The 25,686-nt window shown below is 41.8% G+C and overlaps 1 protein-coding gene across 3 annotated transcripts in view; it reads right to left on the bottom strand.

The window, feature by feature from the left end:
* Nucleotides 1-13,468: 13,468 nt before the first annotated feature.
* GYG2 (glycogenin 2) overlaps nt 13,469-25,686 on the bottom strand; it is a 40,192-nt gene continuing 27,974 nt past the window's right edge. For 2 of the 3 annotated variants that reach the window (XM_074992488.1, XM_074992497.1), the window contains exons 7-9: nt 22,211-22,345; nt 21,817-21,927; nt 13,469-18,121 (exon numbers count right to left, since the gene is read on the bottom strand). In XM_074992488.1, coding sequence (XP_074848589.1) covers nt 17,960-18,121; nt 21,817-21,927; nt 22,211-22,345 — 408 coding nt within the window. In that variant the 3' untranslated portion in view covers nt 13,469-17,959. The remainder of the gene's footprint in view (nt 18,122-21,816; nt 21,928-22,210; nt 22,346-25,686) is intronic. The other variant, XM_074992505.1, reaches the window with a different exon arrangement.

The following is a 25,686-nucleotide window of genomic DNA, read 5'->3' as shown; positions in this document are numbered from 1 at the left end:
CCATCCCTGTCAATGAGTTCCTTTCAGTAGACCTGGCATGTGCCTGAGGAAGGCCTGAACACAATCTCCAGGCCATATTCTATCGCAGTGGCATCAGTGTAATTTGGTCTTCAACAGCAGGCTCAGGCTTTAGCCCCAAATAAATGAACTGGGACTTCTTTTCCCACTTTAAATTCAGACAAATCATTGGTTACATACAACTGATGCATGAGGGTAGCTTCTACTCCTGTTAGTCAGGTAAAGAGTCACAAGAGACTTGTGTCAGAAGGTGGAGCTCAGGACTTAAACCTTTGTTTAGAGAGACTATCCTGGGGTCAGCAACAGCTAGCACAGGTGCCAAGAGCAGCACACAAGCCGATTTTCATAAGCACATGAGATGGGCATTCAGCCCCACCCCTCCTTCCCCATGCATCCAGGAGCTTTATCCCCTCAGTCATACCTTTTGGTGTGATAGTGATAGCAATAAACCTTCCTTAATATTTTTATATAGATATAGATATAGATATAGATATAGATACAGATACACACACACACACACACACGCACACACACACACACACACACACACCATTTGTAAACAGGGCTTACAATAGTACCATACATACAGTTCATTGAGAAAGTCAACTACTGTTACAAAACCATACACGTGCATACAGAGGACAGGAAATATTCAGTAGTTGTCCCCTGCAGCCCATATTCTCCTGTCCCTTCTCTACTTGCTGTCCCTCACTTGGTGACAGGGGAGGGGATTGAAGGTTTCCACCAGGGGATTGAAGGAGAAGGGCATCCCAGGGTTGAGTTGTTCTGCCCAGTCACTCAAGAGTCCTGAGTACGTGGGCTGAGGATACAGCACAGGGGGCTCATGCCTGGACGTTGGGAAACGCAACAGGAGGTGGTACTCTTGCAGTCATTATGGAGAGGAGTTGGTGAAACAGTTCTTTGGGAGCTCCTGTCCTAATGCCCAGAGCTCTGGCACAGGCTGGGAAAAAAACTGACATCGGACTTGTACGTTGAGGAAAATGATTTTGTGACCAGCTGACTCCATAGACTATATGTAACTGAAATGGAATTGGAAATAGAAGACCCAGAGAGGGAGAGAGAAAACACACACACACACACACAGAATCTAGACTGTGGTTGCTATTTTGGGATACAAACGTATCCCAAAATAGCAACCCCCATGACTAAAAATAGCCCTCGAACTAACAGTGTTATTTCAAGTGTGGTATTTCGCTCCCGCTCCCCCTCATCATGCCAGCAGTAGCAGGAAGTTTGAAATAGGTATTTATTTTGAACAAGTAGCACTGAGTTTGAAATAAGTTACCTAGAAATAAATTACACAATTTGCATTGTGCAAGTTATTCTGAGTTACGGCGTAGCTGTAGCCTCTCAGTTTAGACCCAGGAGGAGTGAGTACAGAGTGGCAAATTTCTCATTAGTGAAAGAAAAGGCTGAATGACCCGAAAAAACATCTGAGACTTTATAGTTAAAATGACCTTTACAGCTATGTATGAATATTTGAAATTCCAAGTCTTGCCCTTTCGAACCCAATGTGAAGAGACCCATTACAAGGATGGGTTGTGATGGCACTGTGATACAATTCTACTGTTAGCAGCCATAAACTGGTAGCCTAGATTATCATTTTTTCATTGTTTCCTACAGCAGCAATTCCTCCCACTAGTGCAATAATAAACTGTACATTTAAGTCATACTTGAGTTACGCTTAGCAGGTACGAAGATGGCATCAGGCTCCACTGGGGCTCAAAGCAGGTTGTTCCATTGGGGATGAGAGAGAGAAATCAACCATCTCTTCTGAGTGGCATTTTGCTGTTGCTTTGGAGCTCCAGCCAGCTCAGGAACTGTTTTCATTTAAAAAAAATCATGATGCACATTAAAGGAAGCCCATGTATGTCTTCCAGCTGGCCCCATGCTGGGCTGAGATACCAACAGGGTTCCATCCTAGGTGACCAGGTGGTCATGATGAGCTATTTTTTCCATGTGGGCAATGTGCCCAGAACCTCATCACAGCCACCGTAAAATGGGCCTGTCATGGGCAAGTTGCCTGGAGGTGTGGTCTTGTCCCTAGTTTTCCAGTAGTTGTCGTTCAATCTCAGCGTGTTCCCTGCCCTGATCACCTGGACAATCTCTCCTGCTGAAGCAGTTCCCTTTTGTGTAAATATAAAATAAACATTTATTGGAGCAGGGATTTGATGCTGACTGCCACCTGCCACGGGTATCCCTAACCACTGTCCTGTAGCATATGGGGAACGGCAACAGCACCCTCATCACCAAACTTCAGCCAGCTCACTTAGGAACCCCACTTAGGAGCAGGCTGCTACAGCACTAGGTGCTGTACAAACATAGAACCAAAAACCATCCCTGCCCTGGGTTGCTTACAAGCTGAGTATACGACACTAGAAAGTAGAAGACACACAGACTGAGGTTGAACAAGGAAACAATCTTTTTAAGGCATGGCAACGAAGGCGGTTTTGAAGAACTATGAAGTGGCATTGCTGATACAGGGAGTTCTCCCACCCACGTGAGGTAATATGGGAGAACAAAGGTACTCGTTTGAAAATGTAATGTGGTGGAAGCTGGTGTCATTATCCAATGGTAGGCAGGAGTTGATCTCTCAATGAGATGACAAGTAGGATGGGAATAGGCTTCAAAGAGCCTGCTTAAATGTGAAGAAAGAAGCTTACATTCCATGGAAGAGAGAAAAGGGAGCCAGGGGAGAGGGCTCCAGGAGAGGAATGCTCTGGTCAAAGCAGCGACTTAGGGAAAACGATGTTGGTAGTTGCATTCTGAATGGCTATCAGATGGCAAGACTACTTGTGTAAAGATCAATGAATTGTATGCTGCAGTCACTGAGATGCAAAATGATGAGCATCTGAATGAAAACACTGGACATGTAAATGGATCAGGAAGGCCATGTCTTGGAGAGGCTATGTAGCAAGATTCTACAAGACTTAAAGATAGGCTAGCGGTGAGGCCCTACAGAGGTCTTAGTTGAGGATGACTCCTAGGTTATGGGCATGGTTGACAGAATGGCAGTGCTATTTGTTATAATTCAGAAAAGAGGTACTTGGAAGTATTTGGGGGTGGTGGCTGTGGATTAGAACTCTATTTTAGCCATGGAGAAAGGTTGCAAGAGATTTTATTTTGGACAGGATGAAGGCCTGGGATAGAAAGGCAGATCTGTGAGTGAACCACAGAGATAGTAGTTGAATTTACATTTTCAGTGAAATTTTCAAGGTGTCCTGTGTAGAGGGAAAAAGGATCAAGGACAGAGCCCTAGGGAACCCAACAGAAAGTTGGAGGAGAGATAAGGAGGATCCTCCAAACAACAGACTGAAAGAGTGGTCAGAGAGAGAGAATAATCAGGGGAGAGCAAAGTCAGTGAAGTCAAGGAAGGATAGCATTACACAAAAAGCCTGGTCAGCCGTGTTAAAGGCAGCTGACAGGGCAAGGATGACAAGGAGATGATTCTGAGATTTGGCTGAGAAGTTCAGGTGCATTAATCTTACCTGCTGTGTTTGTGTGTTTAATGGTTTGTTGTGGAGCGACTGGACTTTTATAACTATTGGAACTCCACCTTGAGAGAAAGACTCCATTTTGGAAAAAGGACTCCATTTTGAAATCTAGGGTCAACACTGAAGTGGGCTGGGGAGTGGTCATTGGATAAAACCGTCTCTAACCGGAATTTCCCACTGCCAGCTGAATGAATATTCCTTCACCTCAGGAAAGGTACACAACTATCAAGCATCCACCTTTTCCGCCACAGAGATTATTTAACACCCTGCGCACCTATCAGTCAAGGCAGTCCAACTACCACCTTCAGTGAGTGAACATCTATTCCAGAGACTGTGGATGCAGGGCAGCTTAGGCCTACATACAAGGGACCCATACTTGTGCTGCAGCAAGAGGGAGAGAACCACTACTACCACTTGCATCCATGTTCCATGGGGACCTCCCTGATGTTCTTCACTGAGAAGGCTCAAAGGTTGAAGGTCCCAGGTGGCACACCAGGTCTGGGTTCCATCCTTCCCTACAATCAAAGAGAGAAATTCCTTCATTATTCTGCGCTCTGTACTGTCAAGTCCCTGTAAAAGGCTATCCTGTACTGGATGGATACTTTTTTTAAAACTGTTTTTAATTATGCTTACCTGATTTACTATTGCATTTTAATATTGTTTCCTTTCTCAGTTATTGTCTTTTTACCCCTTTAATAGATTGCTTTACTGTACCTAATGTTTTTTTTTTTATTTTCTCTGCATTACACTAGATGGGAAGGGGCGATATAGACAGGAGAACTGGGGACTCACATCCACTGCAATAGGGACATCCCAGTTAGGTCTTTTCTCTGCTTTTGTCATTTTTTGCTTTATTCCTGAGGTAGCAGAGAGGTCATTAACAAGAACAGTTTCAGGTGTGGGAAAGAGGTGGGATCCAGGCTGGAGAAGTTAAGATGGAGCTGAAGAAGAGAAGGAACTCTTTGCTCCTCAAAACACTCTATGCCTCTGCTATCTTCTTGCAGTCTTTTCACACTGTGGGGCCCTGATCTGCACGAGACAGGTCTGGGGCACCTCCAATGCCCTGTGTATTTAATTCAAAATAGTAAATATTGAAATCATGAAGCAGATCTCACCAAACTGAGTGATTGGGCAACAAAATGGCAAATGAAGTTTAATGTGGATAAGTGTAAAGTAATTCACATTGGAAAAAATATCCCCAAGTATACATTCAATATGACGGGGCCTAATTTAGCTACAACTAATCAGGAAAGAGATCTTGGGGTTATCATGGATAGTTCTCTGAAAACATCCACACAGTGTGCAGCAGCAGTCAAAAAAGCAAATAGGATGTTAGGAATTATTTAAAAAGGGATAGAAAATAAGACACAGAATATCTTACTGCCCCTTTATAAAACTATGGTACGCCCACATCTTGAATACTGTATACAGATGTGGTCTCCTCACCTCAAAAAAGATATATTGGCACTAGAAAAGGTTCAGAAAAGGGCGACTAAGATGATTAGGGGTTTGGAACAGGTCCCATGTGAGGAGAGGTTAAAGAGACTGGGACTTTTCAGTTTAGAAAAGAGGAGACTGAGGGGGAATCTGATAGAGGTATATAAAATCATGAGCGGTGTGGAGCGTGTGAATAAAGAAAAGTTATTTACTTGTTCCCATAATATAAGAACTAGAGGACACCAAATTAACGGGTAGCAGGTTTAAAACTAATAAAAGAAAGTTCTTTTTCACACAACAGTCAACCTGTGGAACTCCTTGCTAGGACTATGAAAGAGTTCAGAGAAGAGCTAGATAAATTCATGGAGGGTAGGTCCGTGAAAGGCTACTAGCTGGGGGTAGGAATGGTGTCTCTGGGCTCTGTTTGTCAGAGGCTGGAGATGGATGGCAGGAGACATGTCACTTGATCATTGTCTTTGGTCCACCCACTCTGGGGCACCTGACACCAGCCACTGTTGGCAGAGAGGATGCTGGGCTAGATGGACCTATGGCCTGACGCAGTACAGCTATTAGTATGTTACATTCTTAGAGCTCAATACAAGTCTCCAGAAAGAATTGCAAGGGAGTTTCTTGAGGTTCTTAATAAAAGCCACAGTGCAAATTGCGGCATTGTTCTACGTGAAGTAATTTGACAAATGACTGATGGGAGAGGTTGCTAGGAGTCCTGTCACAGCGTAAATACAAATGGTTCTTACAGTTTGACAATATTTAAAATCTACAAGAAACATCACTATGAATTTGTAAGAGCTCGAACATTTTTCTGTACTTGCCACAGATTAAATCTGGAACACCTGCATCGGGGCAGGGGAGATTTAAAGGGAAAAAGCCCATTTGTTCAGCTCAGAAATAAGGTGAAAAGTTTTGTCTGTCTGGTTTACCATTACTGGGAATCAGGCTGTTTGTTTCATTCTGTTTTGAGTCAAGTCCTTCTGCACCTTGCAGGAGGCAGTAGACCCAATTCTGGATCCAGAATTCTCTGTGACACTAAGCTAACAGTGGCTGCAAAACTCACCTCACTTCTATAGCTTTAGCTGTGAAATGGCTCCCGAAAGGTTGAAGAGCCTCTGCAAAAAAAGTTTGAGCAAACACTGTTTCTGCAACTCTTCCTAAAGTTGAACCTCTGGCCGGCTGAGGTGTGGTGTTATGGTTTTTCGTTTTGTGGGGTTTTTTTGGGGGGGCTGCTGCTTAATATAGCCAATTGATTACATTTGTGGTTTGTTGTGAAGAAGTGTTTGAGATCAACTAATCAGTCTATTTTATTCGTAAAAAGCCAATATACAGCACAGCACGTTACATTCAGTTCCACATCAGTTTATTTTACGCAGGGGTGTTTCCAAAATATGTCACCCAAACTTATAAGAAAGCATGGTCTATAGTACCTGTAAGTTAAAAGTGCTTTCTACACCACTCAGGACTGAAATTTGCCAATTTGTTTTTAGCTTGTTTTTCCAAACACCCATTATCTCTTGGTTTTGAGCACCATATACAAGCTAGTTGGGCTCATAGTAAGGTAACACATTTGTGTCTGGATTTTGACAGGGTTTATATTTCTGAATGCTAGCTGGTCTCTGAGTGGTGTGCCCAGGGGTGCTCCACTGTAGGTGCTGGGCTTGTCCCAGCACTGCAGATAGGAGACTCTTCTAACCGTATCCAGCTGATCTGGGCCTGCGCTTACGCTGCATCTCTCCTTTTGTGCTCTTTTAGTCACATGCACAGACTGGCTCAAGCCAGTTCCTCTCAACCACCCCAGGCTGCAGACAGAGCTAACTGCCTTTCCGCATTTTGAAGTAGTGAGACTCAGAACCTTCTCCTTGGTCTATATATACACATAGTTGTTCTTGTTACCTTCTATGTTCAGTTTTTGTTGATTTCCTAAAAAACTATCAACGTTTGCAGTGGTGTTCTCCAGTTATCTACAGTTAACATGTAGATAAGTTTCTCTGCTCAGTTTTACTTAGAAGTTGCAGGGCAACATTCTTGACTTACATAACCAACGATGTCTAGCTCACAAGGCTCTAAGAAACGTGAATGGTGCCATGAAGCCATGCCTGCCTCGGATGGTCATTCCAAGCGTATATGCTACCTGGGGGAGGGTAACATCCCTGAAAAGTGCCAACACTGCTCTAAACTAACGGCCAGGGCACAGTGCGATCGTGAGGTGAACCTCAAGAAGATCTTGTTTAAGGCTCTTCAACCTTCTCCTGATGAGACCACAAAGGAGCCAGATCAGCCCAAACATAAATGCAGGATTTCCTCTTCAAACAGCCATTCCCTTTAAGAAAACCAAAGCTTTGTCAACTGGGTCATTGCCTGCCCTATTGCAGAACACACCTGATGTCCCTGTAAAACCCAGCATGTCCAGCACTACCTCTCTGAGTTCTAAGGTGACCGGGAGTGGCAAACCAGCAAAGCCCATGCTGGCAGCACCAAAACTTTCAGGCCCAAAGGCCCCAGAACCAAGAGCATAGACAACTCTTCCCAAGTGCCTGGCATGTCCATGCCACCAGCGTCCTCAGCACCAACTGCTGTTCTGGTACGGACTCTGGCACCAGCTAAGGCACTGTCACTGGGCCCTCCAACAACCACAGCACCGGCAGTACTGGCTTCACCACATTGATCCCTGGGCCTGTCAGCACACAGGCACTGAAAGTCCCACACAACACGGCCCCAGAGAAGGCACTGACCTAATCACAGCACCAAAGTGTTAGCCCTCAGTCACCATCACCAACTTTCAGAGTCATAGGGCTGGAAAGGACCTCAGAAGGTCATCTAGTCCAACCCCAACTAAGTCATCCCAGCCAGGACCTTGTCAAGCTGGGACTTAAAAATGTTGAGGGATGGAGAATCCACCACCTCTCTAGGCAACACATTCCAGTGCTTCACCACACACCTGGTGAAGTAGTTTTTCCTAATATCCAAACTGCTCCTCTCCTTCTGTAACTTCAGACCATTACTCCTTGTTCTGCCATCTGTCGCTACTGAGAGCAGCCTCTCTCCATCCTCTTTAGAGCTCCCCTTCAGGAAGTTGAAAGCTGCTATTAAAAGACCCCTCAGTCTTCTCTTCTGTAAACTAAATAAGCCCAAATCCCTCAGCCTCTGCTCATAGGTCATGTGCTCCAGCCTCTTAATCATTTTCGTTGCCCTCCACTGAACCTACTTTCTCTCTGGCTCCCTCATCTCCAGAAGTGTCAGCACCAAGGTCACTTCCTCCTCATCCTCACAGACAGGAAAGCTGTAGCCCTCAATATTATGAGCTACACAAGCTACTGTCCCCCTTTCTCGCCCCAACGCATGAAATGGAGCACACTGCAGATACAGGTCACCCGTCCTGTTGCCATCATCCAGGATGTGCACGTTCTCTTCCTATTGTAGAGATGTCCTGGGATTGGCATACGCGATTGTGTGATTTGCCACGTTCTCACAGCTCTAGCAGCTCTTGCTATCGAGACCCTCCCTATTATTACTCCTCTTGCAGCTACCGCCTTAGGAAGGAGTCACCCAGCAGGTCTCAATCATGGGCCCCTTCCACTGCCAGTTGCACCTCTCCCTGAATGTTGCCAGCTCCAATCATGTCTCCACCAGTGCAATTTCCATTGCTTCACCATCTGGAATAGGGGATTGCGCTGGCATCAGACACAGAGGAACAAGGGCCTGGTGCATCTCATATGGGCTGTTCCTCCTCTGATGGGGCCATAATCCCCGGGGACATTTCCCCTGTGGATGATTTAAAGAATTTCAGCGACCTTGTCAGAAAGCGACTATCAGCCAGGACGTTCCTCTGCCTGGAGTGCAGGAAAAGAGACGTAGGCTCCTAAAGAATTTATAACCTGCTCATTTCATTCAGGGTAGCCATCTTCATGGCAGAAGCCTTCATGGAGGAGGCAGATGACATATGGCAGACCCCTGCCTCAGTTCCCCCTACCAACAAGAGGGTTAATAAGAAATACTTTGTCCCTCCTAAGGGGATGGAATACTTGCTCACACATTTGCAATCCAATTTGCTAGCAGCGGATGCTGCCGGGCACAGATCATGCACACCCCAGCTCATAGGGGCAACATTGGATAAAGAAGCTAAACTCTTAGATATTTTTGGCAGAAAGCTGTATTCCTCAGCAACCTTGCTTCTCCATAAAGTGAAGTACGTAGCTCTCTTCTCCAATCATGATTTCGACAACTACACTAAGTTGATGCCCCTTTTAGACTATCTACCTGACTCTAAGAGGCCGATTCTGAAGTTGGTAGTTAAGGAGGGCTACACTGCAGCCAGGATAGTGGTCCAGCTAAGCTTAGATGTGGCGGATACAGCAGCAAGGGCCCCAGCCGTCGCAGTGGTTACACAGCAGGCTTTATACTTACTTACCTGAAGAGCTGCTGGCTAAAGTCGAAGATCTATCCTTTGATAAAAAAGAAACTGTTTGCCAAGAATACTCATGCAGTCCTTCACTCAAGCAAGGACTAGCAAAACACATTACGTACTCTGGGTGTGCATACTCCTCCCTATAAGAGGTGGCGCTACTGTCCAAACCAGAGGCATTATGATGAGGGATTCTACAGGCCACAATTTCAACAATCCACCAGGCTTTGTAATCAGCCTCACCCTTAACAGTGACAAATGCCACAGAAACCAAGGTGCGTGTAGCTGGTCATCACAGTCCAACAAACAGCAAGTTTGACTTGTTGGTTGAGAGCAGCAACATTGTTGATGCCACTTGCCATCTTCCCACTCTGTTCCACCACTGGCTATGGTCCTTCCTCCATCAGCAGGCCTCCATCACCATTGATGGGTGAGTTCTGGAGACAGTTGAATCCAGATATGCAATTCTGTTCGCCAGAGCTAAAATTGCATATCTGAAATCAACATTTCCCTAGCAAGGACCTGCCCTGAATTACCCTTGCTGCTGGTTGCCACCATTTGCTAACCTTCATAGGCTGTCAACAGGCATGACTAGCTTCTGTCTCACTGTAATTATCCTGGCTGTTATGGCCATGTACTGTTGTCACAATGTCAAAAACATATCTACACACACACTGATTTTCCTTAACAGAATGGACAGTAGCCAAGTTCCTGAAATTGGTATGGACCCTGAAACAGACACACACATTGAAAGTGACATGGAGAATGGGTGTTTTGAACAACAAATGCCTTAATGACAGCATGGTGTCTCTAATGCTAAGTGATTAACTGTGCTAAATGAAAATTGCTTACATGCATTTAGTTAACTGCTCATCAGTGCTAAGGTCTGGCAACTTTTCAGTATCTCCTGATGAACTGGATACTATACAAGTCCCCTAAGCAGAGCAATTAATATGTTGAAGTGTAAAGACAGTAAGACAATCAGGTGCTAAAGACATAACTTAGGGAAGGATGCAGCATATACAGAATCTTCCTGATGACATCCTAGGAACTGAGAGGATGATTTCTCCAGCACTGACACCTCTTTTGCAGTGAAGAGAGAAACAGGCCAAACAGCCCAGGCTACAGTGATTGCTCCATGGCTGACAACAACTCTGAAATAGAGATCAGCGGTGGAAGAAAACACTCTGCCCATGTGTAATGATAGCCAAATGCACTCACAGGAATCTGAGTGAAAAGACCATAAGCTGGTGACCAGAGAACGAGCGAAGAGAATGGACTTGTGAATAGGTTGCTCGTTTTAACTTCCTCCATGAAATTGCATCTTACTCTGAAGCTGCATAAATTCACCCAGACCCCAAAGGTGAGAAGATAAGGACCAGAGGAGAGCAAGGGTCAAAAGCAGTATATAGAGCCCACTTGAGATAGTCAAGCTTATTACATGCTTTCCATGCAAGTCCAATTTATATTTTCAAGCCAAGAGTGCTGGCTCATAGCACAGCATGTTCATGTTTTTCTGGAGATTACATAACCCTACTGGTGCTGGTAAGGCCTCCACTGCCATCTTACCAGGGGGACGCTAATTTCCATGAGGAACAGGTATGCTTTTGCTCCAGAAATAAAACAGCTACACTCCATACATTGCAGCATGAATACCAAAAAGGCTGTTGAGACAGCTTTGAGCTTGTGTTTGATTTTTAAGTATTATACACCCCAGGAGAACTCACTGGCATGGTTGTTTGAAAATACAGAATATCTTTTGAATATATTGATCAGTGTTTCACATTACACCAGCTCCATCCACTGGCTTTTTTTGTACACTTGATCTGAGCATTCCTTGTAAGCCGAGCACCTGGGCAGCTGCTCAGGCAAGATTCAAATGCCACACAGCTGGTTAGCAGAGAAACAAAAACCCTGTCTGTGGAGACTGAGTGGTGCACTTCCACACATGCCTGTGCACATAAAATTATTCTGCACACAGAAAAGATTAAAGGGAACATTGGGTGGGAATCACACCCCTGTAGAATGAGAGCAATGACAAGTCAACTTCAACATTGGAATTAGCCAACTTTCTGACTATAGGGGAATATGCATACCTTAAAGAATGGATGTATTTTGATGATTGGCATTTGTTTTCATTGAATAAAGCTGCAGCTGATTCACAGAAATATTTTTCATTCATGTTTCCTGAAGCTGACTTCCACCTGAATGCTTTAACCAGTATATTAGAACATTTAGAAGTGCTGCATTTGGACTGACTCTAAAGTTCCTGTGTATGGCAAGACAATAAGCTTCTACCAGAATATTTCAACATGTTCAAATAGTACTGACATTGATTTGCTCCTTTTGGATGTAACAGAAAGTCAGAATTTGGTCTTGTGTTCAATGCAGTTAAGTAATAAACACCTGTTAAAAAAATGAGATGTAATTCTGATCCATTTTAGATTTATCCAGCCTGTTTCCTCTAAATTCACATTACATTAAGTAATTTAGGTGAATTGTTCTCAAAATGAGGGGGTTCTTTTCTGCTAGTATGGATTCAAACATTAGAAAAACCACACACATTTGCTAAAAGACACCTTTCAAAGACTTAAAAAAAGTAGCACCTGCCTAATGTGTTGAAGAACTAAAGAAAATATATTTGCTGCAGCCATTGATAGTTGCATAGTAATTTTGCATCTAAACAATTCTGTAAACACCAAAAACCACAGAAAACAAGGTTCTCTCGCAAAAAAAAGGTAAACCTACTGAGTTGTATGTGGGAAAAAGCTATACACTCTTACACTTTTAATCTGTGGGTACTGAAGTTTTTTCAGTTCTCAATCGTGACATAAAAATGGGAGACACTTAATCAAAAGGTTGATAAAATTACCCGTAATTATAAACACAAGACACTTCTCTTTTAATGCAGTCTCAAATTGCAAGAACTATAAAAACCAACGCTGCTCCTTGGTAACATTCATTGTATGTCTTTGCTTTGGCACATTAGTAATGAGTACTTGGTTAATGTTTAGATTCACTACAGGGAAGTGAATTAGTGTGATGTAGTTGTAATGTCGTTAAGTTGCCAGAACATTTTAATGTTGGGATTTCCTCACAATGGAATGTTTGGTTGTTTTATTTGGTTCCTTCATTTTTAAACAAGACCAAATTACAAGTGCATGTTTCCTGGATTTTGAAGAAAAAATATTTTAAAAAGGCAGAGCAGCAGCAAAGGCCTGGAACTGATGAATGTGTAACTTCCATCAAACAACTAAATTGTTGTCACTTACATACAGTGAATCTAGGTTATCTGAAATATTAAGAAAAGTTATTACTGTGTTTCTCTGTATGCAAATGTAATTTTTTCCTCCTTCAAAACAACCTGGTGCATTTGTTCTCAATGAGACCTGCATTTATGCCTAATTTCAAAGTGTGCAAAAAAAACTGATGTTTCTTCCACTCAAAGAATTAGAATATTGTAAGCAAAGCAAGCAAACCTTTAACTCTTATTGAACATAATGACTGAAAGGATTTTGCTCAGACCTTTCAAGTAAGGTCACTTGCAGGAAGAGAAACCTTTTAGCCTAATTTTGACCGATTCTTTAGACAAAGGAAATGCAGTAGGTCTAATCTATCTGAATTCAGTAAGGCATGCTACAGTTCCACATGGGAAATTAATACAATTAGAGAAGCGGGGATTAAGATGGGAATTGATAAGTGCATAAGGAACTAGTTAAACAGGAGATCACAGGGGGCCAGACTAAAAGATGAACTGTGAAGGAAACTACTAATGGAGATCCTCAGGGACCTAGCTTGGGGCTTGTTTTATTGAACTTAAAAAAACAACCATGGCACAAAAAGTGGCTAAATTTATGGCTACATTATTATTATTCAACCCAATTAAAAAGTTGATGTTGGATAGGATCAGAGATGATGAAATGTTTGATGTCACCATTTTCAATTAACACCTACGAAAATTCTTCACATATTGGTCAGCGAAATCATTCAGACAAGAAAATGACTAATTTTTGAAGGACATTTTAAAAATTGACCACCGTTTATAATACCCCAGATACAACATCCAAGAAAATATAGGCCCAAGGCAAAATGTTTTACGCATTTATTTGATAAACAGAGGTAAAAACTTTGACAAATGCACACAAAATCAGAAGTTAAAAAAAACAGGACACAAAAGTACCTTCTCAGTGATATTACTTGCAAAGTCAAACTAAGGAATTCCCCGTCCCCATCTTTCTCATCTGCTCACACATTTCTGAAGCCAAAGTCTGAGCCCCCTGGGGATGAACCCGCAGTCCTGCTGCACCAGCCTGCCTCTGGCATGGGATCTTGGCCAGACATCCTTCCTGCCACCCACTACTACTAGCCTTGCCCAGGATTTGTAAACAATACACATCCCTATTAACAGAATACTAATGGAAAAAAAGGATTAGGTATTTTATGCTCTAGTTTTACAAAATCAAACAGATGTAAAATTCACAGCAAAATACAGGAGGGACTGCCATGGTATGAGGTAAAACAATCTTCCTATTTTCCAAGAACATCCAAATTGAAGGCCGTGGGCATGATTTTAGGAAATGCATGCAAGAGATGGTTCAGTGATAGCTGTACAACACACCTGTATGACTATGATATTGAGAAATGCCTTGAAATGTTTCTCTGCTTGTGGCCCACCCACACCAGATCCCAACTACTAAGCTAACTAATGCAGTATATCCACCCAAGTGAAAAAATGCTCTGCTTCTAGCAGAGATTAATTCTTTTGATCATAAACATGTGAGGTGAGAGACAGATGGGCACATTTAATCAAAGTAGGTCCACTTTAACTGAAAGAGGGACTTTCACACCACAGCCCCATAAGAGTTTTAACAGATTCAAAATCCGGTTAACTGCTCATCCATGCTTGATGTAGGAGCTCTTTATGAAAGTAATTTACCTCTGTATCCTTATTATAAGAGGTCCATCACAGATGAATGGTAGGTACATATAGCCCTTCCTAAGAGACACGGAACAAAAGATCTTTTATGGAGAGAAAAATCCACTTCTGAAAGTTTACTCTAACTACACTAAAGCCTCTTGCAGAAAAATCCTACTTGAATCTCCTACATCAAAGTGAGAGCAACAAAGGGTCCTGTGGCACCTTACAGACTAACAGAAAAGTTTTGAGCATGAGCTTTCGTGAGCACCGACTCACTTCATCAGATGCTGGTCTTGGAAATCTGCAGGGCCTGTTGACAGAGTAGCAATTTAGAAACAACATATATTGAAATGTAATCACTATGGAAATTAGAACTGTAGTTCTGCACCAGTCATGGTGGATATGATTATTTCGAGCCTTTTTCCTTTCTGATTTCTCTGAACGACAATTTACCATAGTGTAAAGCCCAATTCACCATTTAAACACATTAAGAATTTACAGGGAACATAGAGGGCCTGCTGCTTTGTGGTAATGTTCACCGTTTGAACCCTGATCTTTATCACTTAGATGGTGGTGCAGAACTTCAGGAACATTGATAAAGAGTGACTACACGAAATATCACCAAGTTGTTAATATAACAAGCAGACCCTGACAAACATCAGTTCCATGCAAAGTCCTATGAGCTGGAGAAGATTCAGGACACAGCTACAAAACAAAGACACACTACATTCCCACAGTCAGACTTGCTCTAAAAAAGACAGTGTTCAACTCGTACACCATGGTGTGTGTCCAGTCTGGCTACATCTATGCTATCAGATAAAAATCGAATTTACAGGAGTTGGCTCAATATTAAAACACTGTCTTCACTGTAAACATCATTAGCTCGATTTAGTCTGCCCTAACATCAGCAACAAAACATTGATAGTAACGGATGGGCACAGCGTCAATTTTGAATTTAAAATCTCGAATAAAGGCTAGCGTAGAAGTGCCATGTTGTTAATTCCAATTGATTAGCCTCCACAAGCTTCCCATATGTACTCCACAAAGCTATGCACTGCACCTGGCTCCCAGCTCCCCACTACTACCCGGAGATGTGAAACTGAACAGGGCTGCCACACTGTCAGTATCCCGGGTCGCCACAGCTTGGGCGACCCGAGAAACTGACAGCACTGTTGCACTAGGTTTCCAGCTCAGAACGTGGGGCTGAGGGAACTGTGAGATAGGTTCCCAAAATGCACTGCTGCTACAGTCGATGTTTGGTGATTTCTGTGTGGAAGCAATATGTTCAATTAGTTGGGAGACCGTGCGAAGTGAGGATACTCAAAATTGAATTAAAAATGGCATTATAAAAATGATTTCAATAAATTCAAATGTATCTTGTAGCTTAGACGTAGCCTCTCTCAAATTCACAGTAGATGCAGTCTCCCATTAAATATGTGGTTCCGAGATCAATGTCACCACATCCTTCCTATGTAGTTGGTACGTAACCACAAAACTACCACAAACCATTATCTTAATCCTGAAGCATTTTCCACTGCAAGGTGAATTAGGACAAATATGGGTGTGATTTTTCAGAACTATTCAGCTACTTCTGTCCTATTTAAACATATTGGAGCATTTTTAAAAATCAGGTCATACAGGTTTTGAAAAAAAACACAACTACTCTAAAGGAGGCTAAGCACCAGTGATTCAAATTTCTTCACTGTGCACTATTCTTCCAGAGCTAAACCTCCTTACACCCTCGTGTTCCAACAGGATGTGGGGACGAGGGGGAAGACAGAGGGGACAACTGGACCCAATCCTTACTAAACTCCAGACAAATTAAGACTAAGAGTTCTTTCTATGTATTAAAGGAAGTTCATGCTACCGTGGTGCAGACATTCTTATTAATATTTTCTTGTATGAAAACAGTGCATAACCACCAAAGGATACAAATTCATATGCCCAGCTCTTTTCAGTTGTGCTCGTTGATCCCTCATTTCAACTTTAACACATACTGTAATAACCTACTCTGAAAATTCCAGAATTACTGATTTTCCCTTTAATTTTCCCCAAAATCTAATTTACAAGCCCAGTAAAAGACACTTAAGTGCACAAAATGTAGCTGCACAAAACATGAGTTTTTTTAAAAAAATGTGTAAATTGAAACAATCTTTGAACTGTTTAGATCAACGTTCCTCATAAAACTGAGATTTCTCTGAAACACCCAAGTCACTTCATGAAAAATATTGAGAGTAAATAAGAGACAATCAGAGTAAAAGTGGAGGTAGTTAGATCCAAAAACGTGAAAGTAATGCCTTCCACTGTCATTTAAAAATAGAGGTTTCAAATGTTCTCTTTCACTCCTTCAGATTCTCTTGCTGCTTTTCAAGTAAATGATTTTGTGCAGGAATTTGTAAAAAGGCTACATTTCATCTTCCTTAGTAGAATTCTGTCTACAGTCCTCTTACCAAGGAACTACATATTGTGCAACTGATTTTGAAGCACAGTTCCCAAATTTCAAACTTGCAGCACAATATAACCTAAAATGCTTCAAGTACTGCATCAACTCTGCTGTGTAACTCCAATTTCTCTCTTTCTGGTATTACCAGAGCTGAAGTTTCAAACCGAAATGCAAGAGTTATCAACTTAGAAGATGTCAGGTTTCTCTGGCTTCTGCATTTATTTTTATTTAACAATGTGATTTAACTTAAATATAAAGAAGCACACTCAAAACTGTAATCAATGCAACAGTCCCACTGACAGTAACTATACACAGTTGTATTGGTTTCTGAAAACAGGCCCTTGGTTTATAGCTAATAAACAGCTGCTGTAGTAAATAGCTATCAGTTGTTTGTCTCAGATGCACTCAAACCACCAAGCACCATCTAATGGATTTGGTACCTTTGTGAAATGCAGTTTGAAGCACTGATCAACAAACTCATCTAGAGCACCAGAATGAGGCAAAACAGCTGTTAGTTATCCAGGCCTATAGAGTTAGGGTTTTTTTTTTCCTCTCATCAATTTAGCTAATAAAACACACAATTGTACCACTGCAGTCTATTTCAGAGTTGTACTATTGCTCACTCAGCTTGGTACCTGAACATCTTCCAAAAAAAGGAGAGCAAAAAAAACAGTCCCCTGTGGATATCCAGGTGAAGTCCTAACCACACTGAAGTTAATGGGAGTTATGTAATTGATTTCAGTGGTGCCAAACCATTGGCTTTTCCCCATTGTCAGCTTATATGTAATTATTAGTGTCAATGTTATTTTTGTCTCCAGCAGCAAAGCCATCACGAAGAAAAGGTTTGGAAGCATTTTTTAAGGATGTCAAAGTTAATCTAATCTCCTTGGTAAGTTTAATGTTTTCAAATCTAATATTTTGGACACACACATTCAGACTATTATAGGCCTTTTATACTTAATTCAGGGGTGTCAAGTGGAAATGTCAATTTCTGCACTACTATTTCACGAGGCACTATAGGTTAACAATAAACATGAGGCACACACAAGAGTTAAACTAGTGGTGTTACATTTGCAATTGTTTTTGCCTTAAAAAAAACAGGCTGTCCATTTGAACTTAAATATCAAAGGCCTATAACCAAGCATCCCAAGGGTCGCACTGTACATCACAAATACAAAATGGTGGCTGGTCAACATATTGCATTATAATAAAGTCTACTTTAAAAACATATCCAATTTTCTCTTAATATGTTCAAAAGCATCCTTCCCCATGTAGTCTATGTGGCCTTCCTCCCACTTCTTCCGTTCAGCTTCTGCATTTGGCTCCTCTGCTTTAAGCGGAATGGACAGCTCAGACATATGATGGATGGCCTCACCCTAGCAAAGGAGACAGGCAGTGCACAGCAGTCACTTCTTTTACCTTCATTCTAGCGACAAGTTTAAAATGAGTTTTTAAGTTTTAATCAGCCCATGCTAAGGTGACCGCATTGCCCTACGGCAAATACGGGACACTGGCCTCCAAGGATGCGGGGGCTGCTGTTCCATGTCAGGGCTTTTCGGCTGCCCCAGAGCGAGGGACCAGGGATGGGGGCTCTGCAGCCTCCTGATGAGGGGAATGGGGGATGGGAGCTCTGCAATCTTACAGCAGGAAGGTGCCAGGGAACGGGGCAGCCATCCTCAATGGCGGAGTTCACTGGCAGTGCGAACTGCCTCCGTGGGTTGTTGAGGAATGGGGCGGCTTCCCAATGGCCACAGGGGCTGCCACCTTGAGACACTGGATGCTGGGGAACAGGAGTCCACAAAATATGGGACAATTTGCCCATTAAAGTCAGGACACCTGTGAGACAGCTTAAATAAGGGACTGTCCTGGGAAAATTGAACAGATGGTCACCCTAGCCCAAGCAAAATCATCATCTTAAATACATGGTTCATTATGATTTCTATAATATGGTCTCATTTTCCTAGCTGTATCACTTAGCGAAGTATCACTTAAAGTGTCCATGTCGTAAATCACAATCTGGCAAATTCAGAAATGACATTCCCCCCCGCCCCCCCCCCAAAAAAAAAAAAAGTTTTTAACATGGATACACAAGTATTGTTCTTTGCCCAAGGAAGTTGTAACCTCTGCACTTGTGCAGAGTGAGAATAACTTGAGCAGGACTCCACCTAGACAGAGGCATTTCACTAGCAGATCCCAGGGCCATACTGGGATCATAGTTTTGTCCAGTCTTGAAAGATTTAATGGGCAAGGCGGTAAGAATTCAGACTAGAAACAACCAGATTCATCAAATAACCATCTCACTAACTATCCTGAAGCGCTTGTAAATTTTAATTAAAAACGACTATTCAGTGCACAGATAACATCCCTTAAAGGAACAATCTTATCAAATTTTCCAGTTTTGGTCTGGAGACCCAATTAGCAAAGGTTATTATGTGAACAAAAATAATTAACAAGTACTGATAATTTGCTCAATTAAAAGGAGAAGTTAATATACTCTGAATAGAATTTCATTTCTGTTATACCTATGAGAGACCCATCCCTGTGGCACAGAGTCTCCAACACACAATTGGAAGAAGAAAGACAGTTTCTCTTCAACTAAGTGACTGCACCTGTACACATGTCCCAACTAACTGGCAGTCCCAGGCAAATGGGGGCCCCTGGGCAGGGGAAGAGGGACCAGTGGGTGCACCCTCCCAGCTGCTGTGTCCTCCCACGGGGTTGGGGTGCTGCACACCCCAGCTGCCAGGCCACTTAGCTGCAGCCCTGCCCCTCCCCATCCCCCACAGCAAGTGCACACTGGCTCCAGCCCCACACAGGCTGGTCCACTTCGGCAGCTCCTTGATATTGGCAGCCCTAGGCAACTGCTCAGCTCGCTGGCCCCTAGGGCCAGCTCTATATGCACGATTTAAACAAAAGCAATATCCTAGATTGACTAAGGGCCTCACCCTGTACTCCATTATTCAAACAACTAACCCTTACTCATGCTACTGTGATGATCCAGAATGCAACTACTAGTTTTCCTACATTTTACCTATAAAAACTGTTCTCTAAATCTAGATAAAAACCGAAGAGATTTTCTTTTCTGGACATGCTGATTAAGGTTCATTTCACTTCTATACCAGCAAGTATAACGTAGGGAAGAAAAATCATTAATTGAACAGTCAAAGTAGTCCATAATAAAACCAAGGATCAGATAAATATATAGCAAAGGGAGGATGCAAAAATCCCCACCACCTTTTGCTCAGGTAAAGTCTACATGTAGACATGATGCACATGTTAACTGAGCCAGGGATTTGAGACTTCACTCTACAGTTTACCATAAAAATCAAATGTATTCAAAGGATAAAAATGGAGACAGTCTAACACGTAAAAAAAGGATGGAACAATTCATTCAGTTTCAAAGTGCCTCCTGCTAAATGACTTCAATCTTACTTTAGCATTATGTCATAACAAAAGGAAAACTAATAATAAGAACAACATGCGTGAACCTATTTAATATGCTGCCGCCTCAAACCACATAGGGCAGACAGCAATATTACTATTGCACTAATGGTGTACGCCTGCATTTGACTATTGCTGTAAACTGGAAAATAAATACAGGGAAATTTCAGCAGAGATCGATATTAACAGTTCTGAAATTGGGTTATAAAAAAATCAAAGGAAACTTATCTGGCTTTTGTTTTGTCTATAATATTAGTAGCCACACGTGTGGCTACTTTACACATGTAAATATGTTACAGATATATTTTTAATCCTTTTCATTTAGCACCTACCTAATCTAAAATTTAAAATACTGTGGATTTAGCACAAACCATCTTAATACTATGGCAACTCAAAGTAGTAACTGAAGTCTACTCCATCTGAACATAGTGATCAGAGAAGCAGTTTCTATGTCAAATCATTCAGAACAAGCTACAAAACCCTTTGAACACTTGCTAGAGATTCATTAAGAAAGCAGTTTCAGCTCTTTCTGCTCAGCTCCCAATCCATGCTCTTGAAGCCCAACAACCAAGGAGTTTTACACAGCATGAGTACTCCCTGGACAAAACCTGGCACTCATTTCTTAAATAAATACATAGGCTATGTCTACACTAGTGCCCCCTACCCCTTTCGAAAGCGGATGCTAATAAGACACTTTGGGATATGCTAATGAAGCACTGCAATGAATATGTAGTGCTTCATTACCATAATGGTGGCCACAGCACTTCGAGAGTGTTGCTTTCAATCCTGCGCGGTTCGTCTACATGGGGTCTCTTTCAAAAGGACCCCGCACACTTGAAAATCCCCTTATTCCTATAGCAAAATAGGAATAAGGGGATTTGAAAGTGTGCAAAGTCCTTTCAAAAATGACCCCGCGTAGATGAGACATACATGATCGAAAGTGCCATGGCTGCCATTATGCTGAGGTGCTGCATACTCATTGCAGCGCCTCATTAGCATATCCCTAAATGTCTCATTAGCGTCCCCCTTTTAAAAAAAGGGGGGAGGGATTAGTATAGACATAGCCATAATTCTTAATAGTACATGCTAGCCCATTTACTTATCTTAATTACATGGACTAAAGCTAACCTTGAGCTATTATTAACAATAGAAAGTGAAACACTATGGGTAAAATCGTGGTTCTGTCTAAGTCAGTAACAAAACTCCCACTTACATCAATGGAAACAAGATTTAACTTGTTTTTTACTCGAATAAAGATTAAAAAAACATTATTTTAAGAAAGTATATTTGAGTTTTAAACACCAAATGAAACAACTGTTTATTACAAGATACCAAAGGCTATTTTTATGATCTTGACACTTTTTTGTGGAGGGAGAAGGGAGGAACACACATTCAGATTGTACATTTTCAAATATAAAAGAGAGCTTCATAAATAAGGTCTGAAAATGGCTAAGATATTATATATCTTTATTATACATAAATTATTTCTATATCTGCCTGATAAGCTAACTCATGTATTTGTTAAAAAAAATCATAACTAGCTGATTGTTCAACACAACTGCATTGTCAAAGAATGAAGTAAATGCACAAAGACTTGCAACAAGGGAGGATCACAAAGAGTTGTGTATACCAGTTCCAAGGTTTCCTGAGAGGCAGACTGAAAGGCAAGTTGCTCTATTGGCTTGTTTGGCTCAGGGAGACTGACTTCAGAACTGCTTTGATCAACTTGATGGACAGGTGTCTGAAACGTAAATGTAAACTTTCAGTAATTTATTATTTTTCATTTACTTTTTATTTTCAATATTTAATATTAAAGTATACATTTTTGTGATCAAACTTGAATTTACTTCTGGGTCCAGTGTGAGAATTCAAGCATTAGACCTAAACTGAAGAGGATGTTACCATCACAATTGAATGCTTAATGAAATTATTTTCAGAGCATGGCATTGTAAATAGGTCTGTCACTGCCACTTCCCTAATAGGTAAAAAAATACACACACACGAAATATACAACTTGTGCTCACAGTTACTTTATCAAATTCTTCAGCTGGGCAAGCACTGATGTTCATTTCAGATGTCTGTTCTGGAAACTCAGGGATGCGTGGAGAATTGGTAACAAGAGGGGTCTCATCTTTCGGTTTAATTTCACAGAAAACATGCTAGCAAAAACAAAAACAAAAACATAACTGTAAGGGGAATTTTGCATTCAAGTTGTTTTTTTTAGCATTTAACAAATTATAAAAAAACATCACACACATTTACACTTTCTTCATGACACAGGGTTCTACAGTAGTATTTTCTTGTGGGTTGTCATCTGGCCTTCAGAGGTTAAGGAATAAAGAGCAACAGAATCTGAAGGAGTTTCTTTCATCCCCAGTGTGGCACACAGGTTTTAATGCAAGTTTCCTACGCATGCTTTGAAAAAGATTTCTATAGACTTTTGTAGCAGATGGATCAAGTCCTTAATGCAAACTTTAAAACCAGCCCATACATACTAATTTAGTTCCATAGTTTCTTTGTCCTACCATGTATGCGGGAGACAAGTAAAGACAACTCTTAGACAAACAGAAATTGGAAATATCCATAACCTAACCTTCTGCTTCTCCTTCTTTGCAGTTTGCGAGGCATAAGAAAGGTTTTTATAAACCAGATACTCTTCACATCAGAGCAAAGCTTCAACTGATTTTACGGACCCATTTAAGTTTTTACGATTATCTTCATCCAAATATAAATGTGATTGTGAAAATCCTCTTACATGCACCAAGGAGATGCAATATCTGAATATAAAAATCAAAGTACTTTCTGCCCCTTCTCGTAGTTGCTTTCTCTATTGAAACTGCAATCTATTTACCTGCAACTACCCACTTTAAATATGAAAACTAACAGTTGTTTCTTGACTTCTGATTTTTTTAAAAGAAGCAAAAAATACTATAATTTTCATTTAAAGGTAACAGTTACAATTACCCCTCACCACCAACATGCTACACCTACACTTACACCTCAAAAATGAATGAATGGTGCTAGTCTATCCAGCCTAACAACCAGCTCTTGCTTCTTCAAAGCTATGGTCTTCCAATTTCTCTTTCTCAGCAGACAAACTTAATGTGCACAGAGACAGACACCAGGCTGGATTGTTTTGTGCTTAGATGGTGCTGGACCTAGGCCAAGCATGGCAGAGGAGTTAGTGTCTTAAAGATAGACAATGTACAGGAAAGGACAAAGGCAGCACAGAAAGAACAGTGGAGTGGCCCGAAAAGGGAATGGGAAACCATTATTCAGCACACATACATCTTCCTATATTGCCCACACTTCTGCTAGAGGAACACCCAGAAGCTGTGACAGGTTTAAGAGAAACCCCTCCTGGGAATATTTTGAATAAATTCATTCCCTCAGCTTAAAAATGCAAAGGGTGCCAAGTGTAAGCAGTGCAAGAAGATGATTCAGGACTTGCTGCAAGAATGAAACAGCATGAGGAAAACTGCTTATGGGGAGAAAATGATGTGGATATGTCTGAGGAACAATGTGGATCTACTGGTTAGTAACTCAATTCACAATGCAAAATAGGTTTAGAATCTATCACCCAAATATACAGTACAGAAAGCAGCCATAAGACAGATCGAGAGCTGCTGCTCGGTCATGTTCTTATTTGGAACTTCATGGCTACAGGCCATAAGTTTATTCCTTACTTTAATCCAACATAACTCAGCTTTTCCATGGAACCTCATCCTATACTTGTTTTATCAAAACACAGAACTGCCAGTGAGTTCAGTGGGATTATTCCAAAATTAAGTGCACTCTAAGCACAGTCTTGGTTTTTTGGTAAAGAAATGTAAGTGATTAGAGTGAGAAGAACAACTATTCAAAACCTTTTGATTTTGTTTCAGGATCACGTTTAAGCGTCAGAGACTGTATCTGGAACAACTTTAGAGTCATCCGTTGTCACTTACAGACAACAATATTGCAATTAAGCATATTTCAGACAACAAGGTATCCATCAGTAGCCAGCAAACAATTCCAGCCATCCACTAAAACCACCACCATGGATGGGTTTGGAGTAAGGACAGCAATATCAACTATCGCAGCTGCAGCTTTGGGAAACCTTGTTTCAGATTTAGCTGGACTAGGGTAAATTTGAATTTTGCTTGACATATGTTGTTTCCTGATCTCTAATCCCTCCACCCCTAACAAAAGCTGGATATCCTGTAGAAATCTCTTTAGTTGTTTCTGGCTCTTGAAATGTATTTTAATAAACCAGGTACCCATGAAGATATCCTAATAATCACCCTTCTCTTTTTGCTTTGCTCAAAAAGTAAAGCTGCATTCTTCTTTTATTTGCTGCACTTGTGGCTCTCAGTGGTACATGTGCTCCACCAAAGGAGTTTGGAACTTTTTTTTTTAGTAGCAGTGTCCAGTAAATGCCCTCATGCCACCCAGACCCCCCGGCACATAAAGTAGACAGTGATCCCCGCTGCCACTCAGTTCCTTCTGACGGCCTTAGCTTGTGAATCAGAACAAATGTGGGTGTGTATATGCCACAGAGAAAAATAAAAAACAAAATCCTGGACAGCAAGTCTCACAGCTCAGGTCAGCTGATTCAGGCTCTTAGGGCTCTTGGTGCAGGGTTTAGGACAATCTTGTTCAGTACTCCCTTTCTTGGTATGGTAGCTTTCATATGAGCCTGTGATTTCAGCTGCTGAGGGAGCTTCAAAGCAGGGGGAGGCATCATCTAGCATCCTTGGTGCAGGGTCCTTTTATATAGCTAAATTTGCAGCTCTAAAAGCTGTTTGTGTCTTTACTAGGGTAACCATCTGTTGTCCCATGTTAGGTGGGACGGTCCTATATTTGGGACTCCAAAAAGGCATCCCTACTTATTTTTAAAAGGGACTGTCCCATATTTGAGCCCTCCCTCACTGACCTCTTCCACCAGCGGCTGCACAGGTGCAGCTGCTGGCAGGAGTCACTTCCCTGAGCTTTGGGGAGGCGGGGGAAGCATGCGCTGTTGCTGCTTTCCTGGGGTGAGCCAGTGACTGCTGCTTCCCTTGGGCTCCGGGGGCAGGCTGGCGGCTGCATTAACAGGTGTGTTGTGAACAGACACGAGAAGTCATTCATCCGTTCTACTCTGCACTGGTTAGGCCTCAGCTGGAGTATTGTGTCCAGTTCTGGGCACCGCAGTTCAAAAAAGATGTGGAGAAACTACAGAGGGTCCAGAGAAGAGCGACAAGAATGATTAAAGGTCTAGAGAATGTGACCATGAAAAAAGGTTGAAAGAATTGGGCTTGTTTAGTTTGGAAAAGAAAAGATTGAGGGGAGACATGATAGTGGTTTTCAGGTATCTAAAAGGGAGTCATAAGGAGGAAGGAGAAAACTTGTTCTTCTTGGCCTCTGAGGATAGAACAAGAGGCAACGGGCTTAAACTGCAGCAAGGGAGGTTTAGGTTGGACATTAGGAAAAAGTTCCTAACTGTCAGGGCGGTCAAAGAGTGGAATAAATTGCCAAGGGA

Source organism: Carettochelys insculpta, chromosome 1 (assembly GCF_033958435.1).
Source record: "Carettochelys insculpta isolate YL-2023 chromosome 1, ASM3395843v1, whole genome shotgun sequence".
In the NCBI taxonomy this organism is placed as follows: Eukaryota; Metazoa; Chordata; order Testudines; family Carettochelyidae; genus Carettochelys; species Carettochelys insculpta.
Note: the sequence above shows the minus strand (reverse complement) of the source record. Positions and strands in the feature narration are given on the sequence as shown.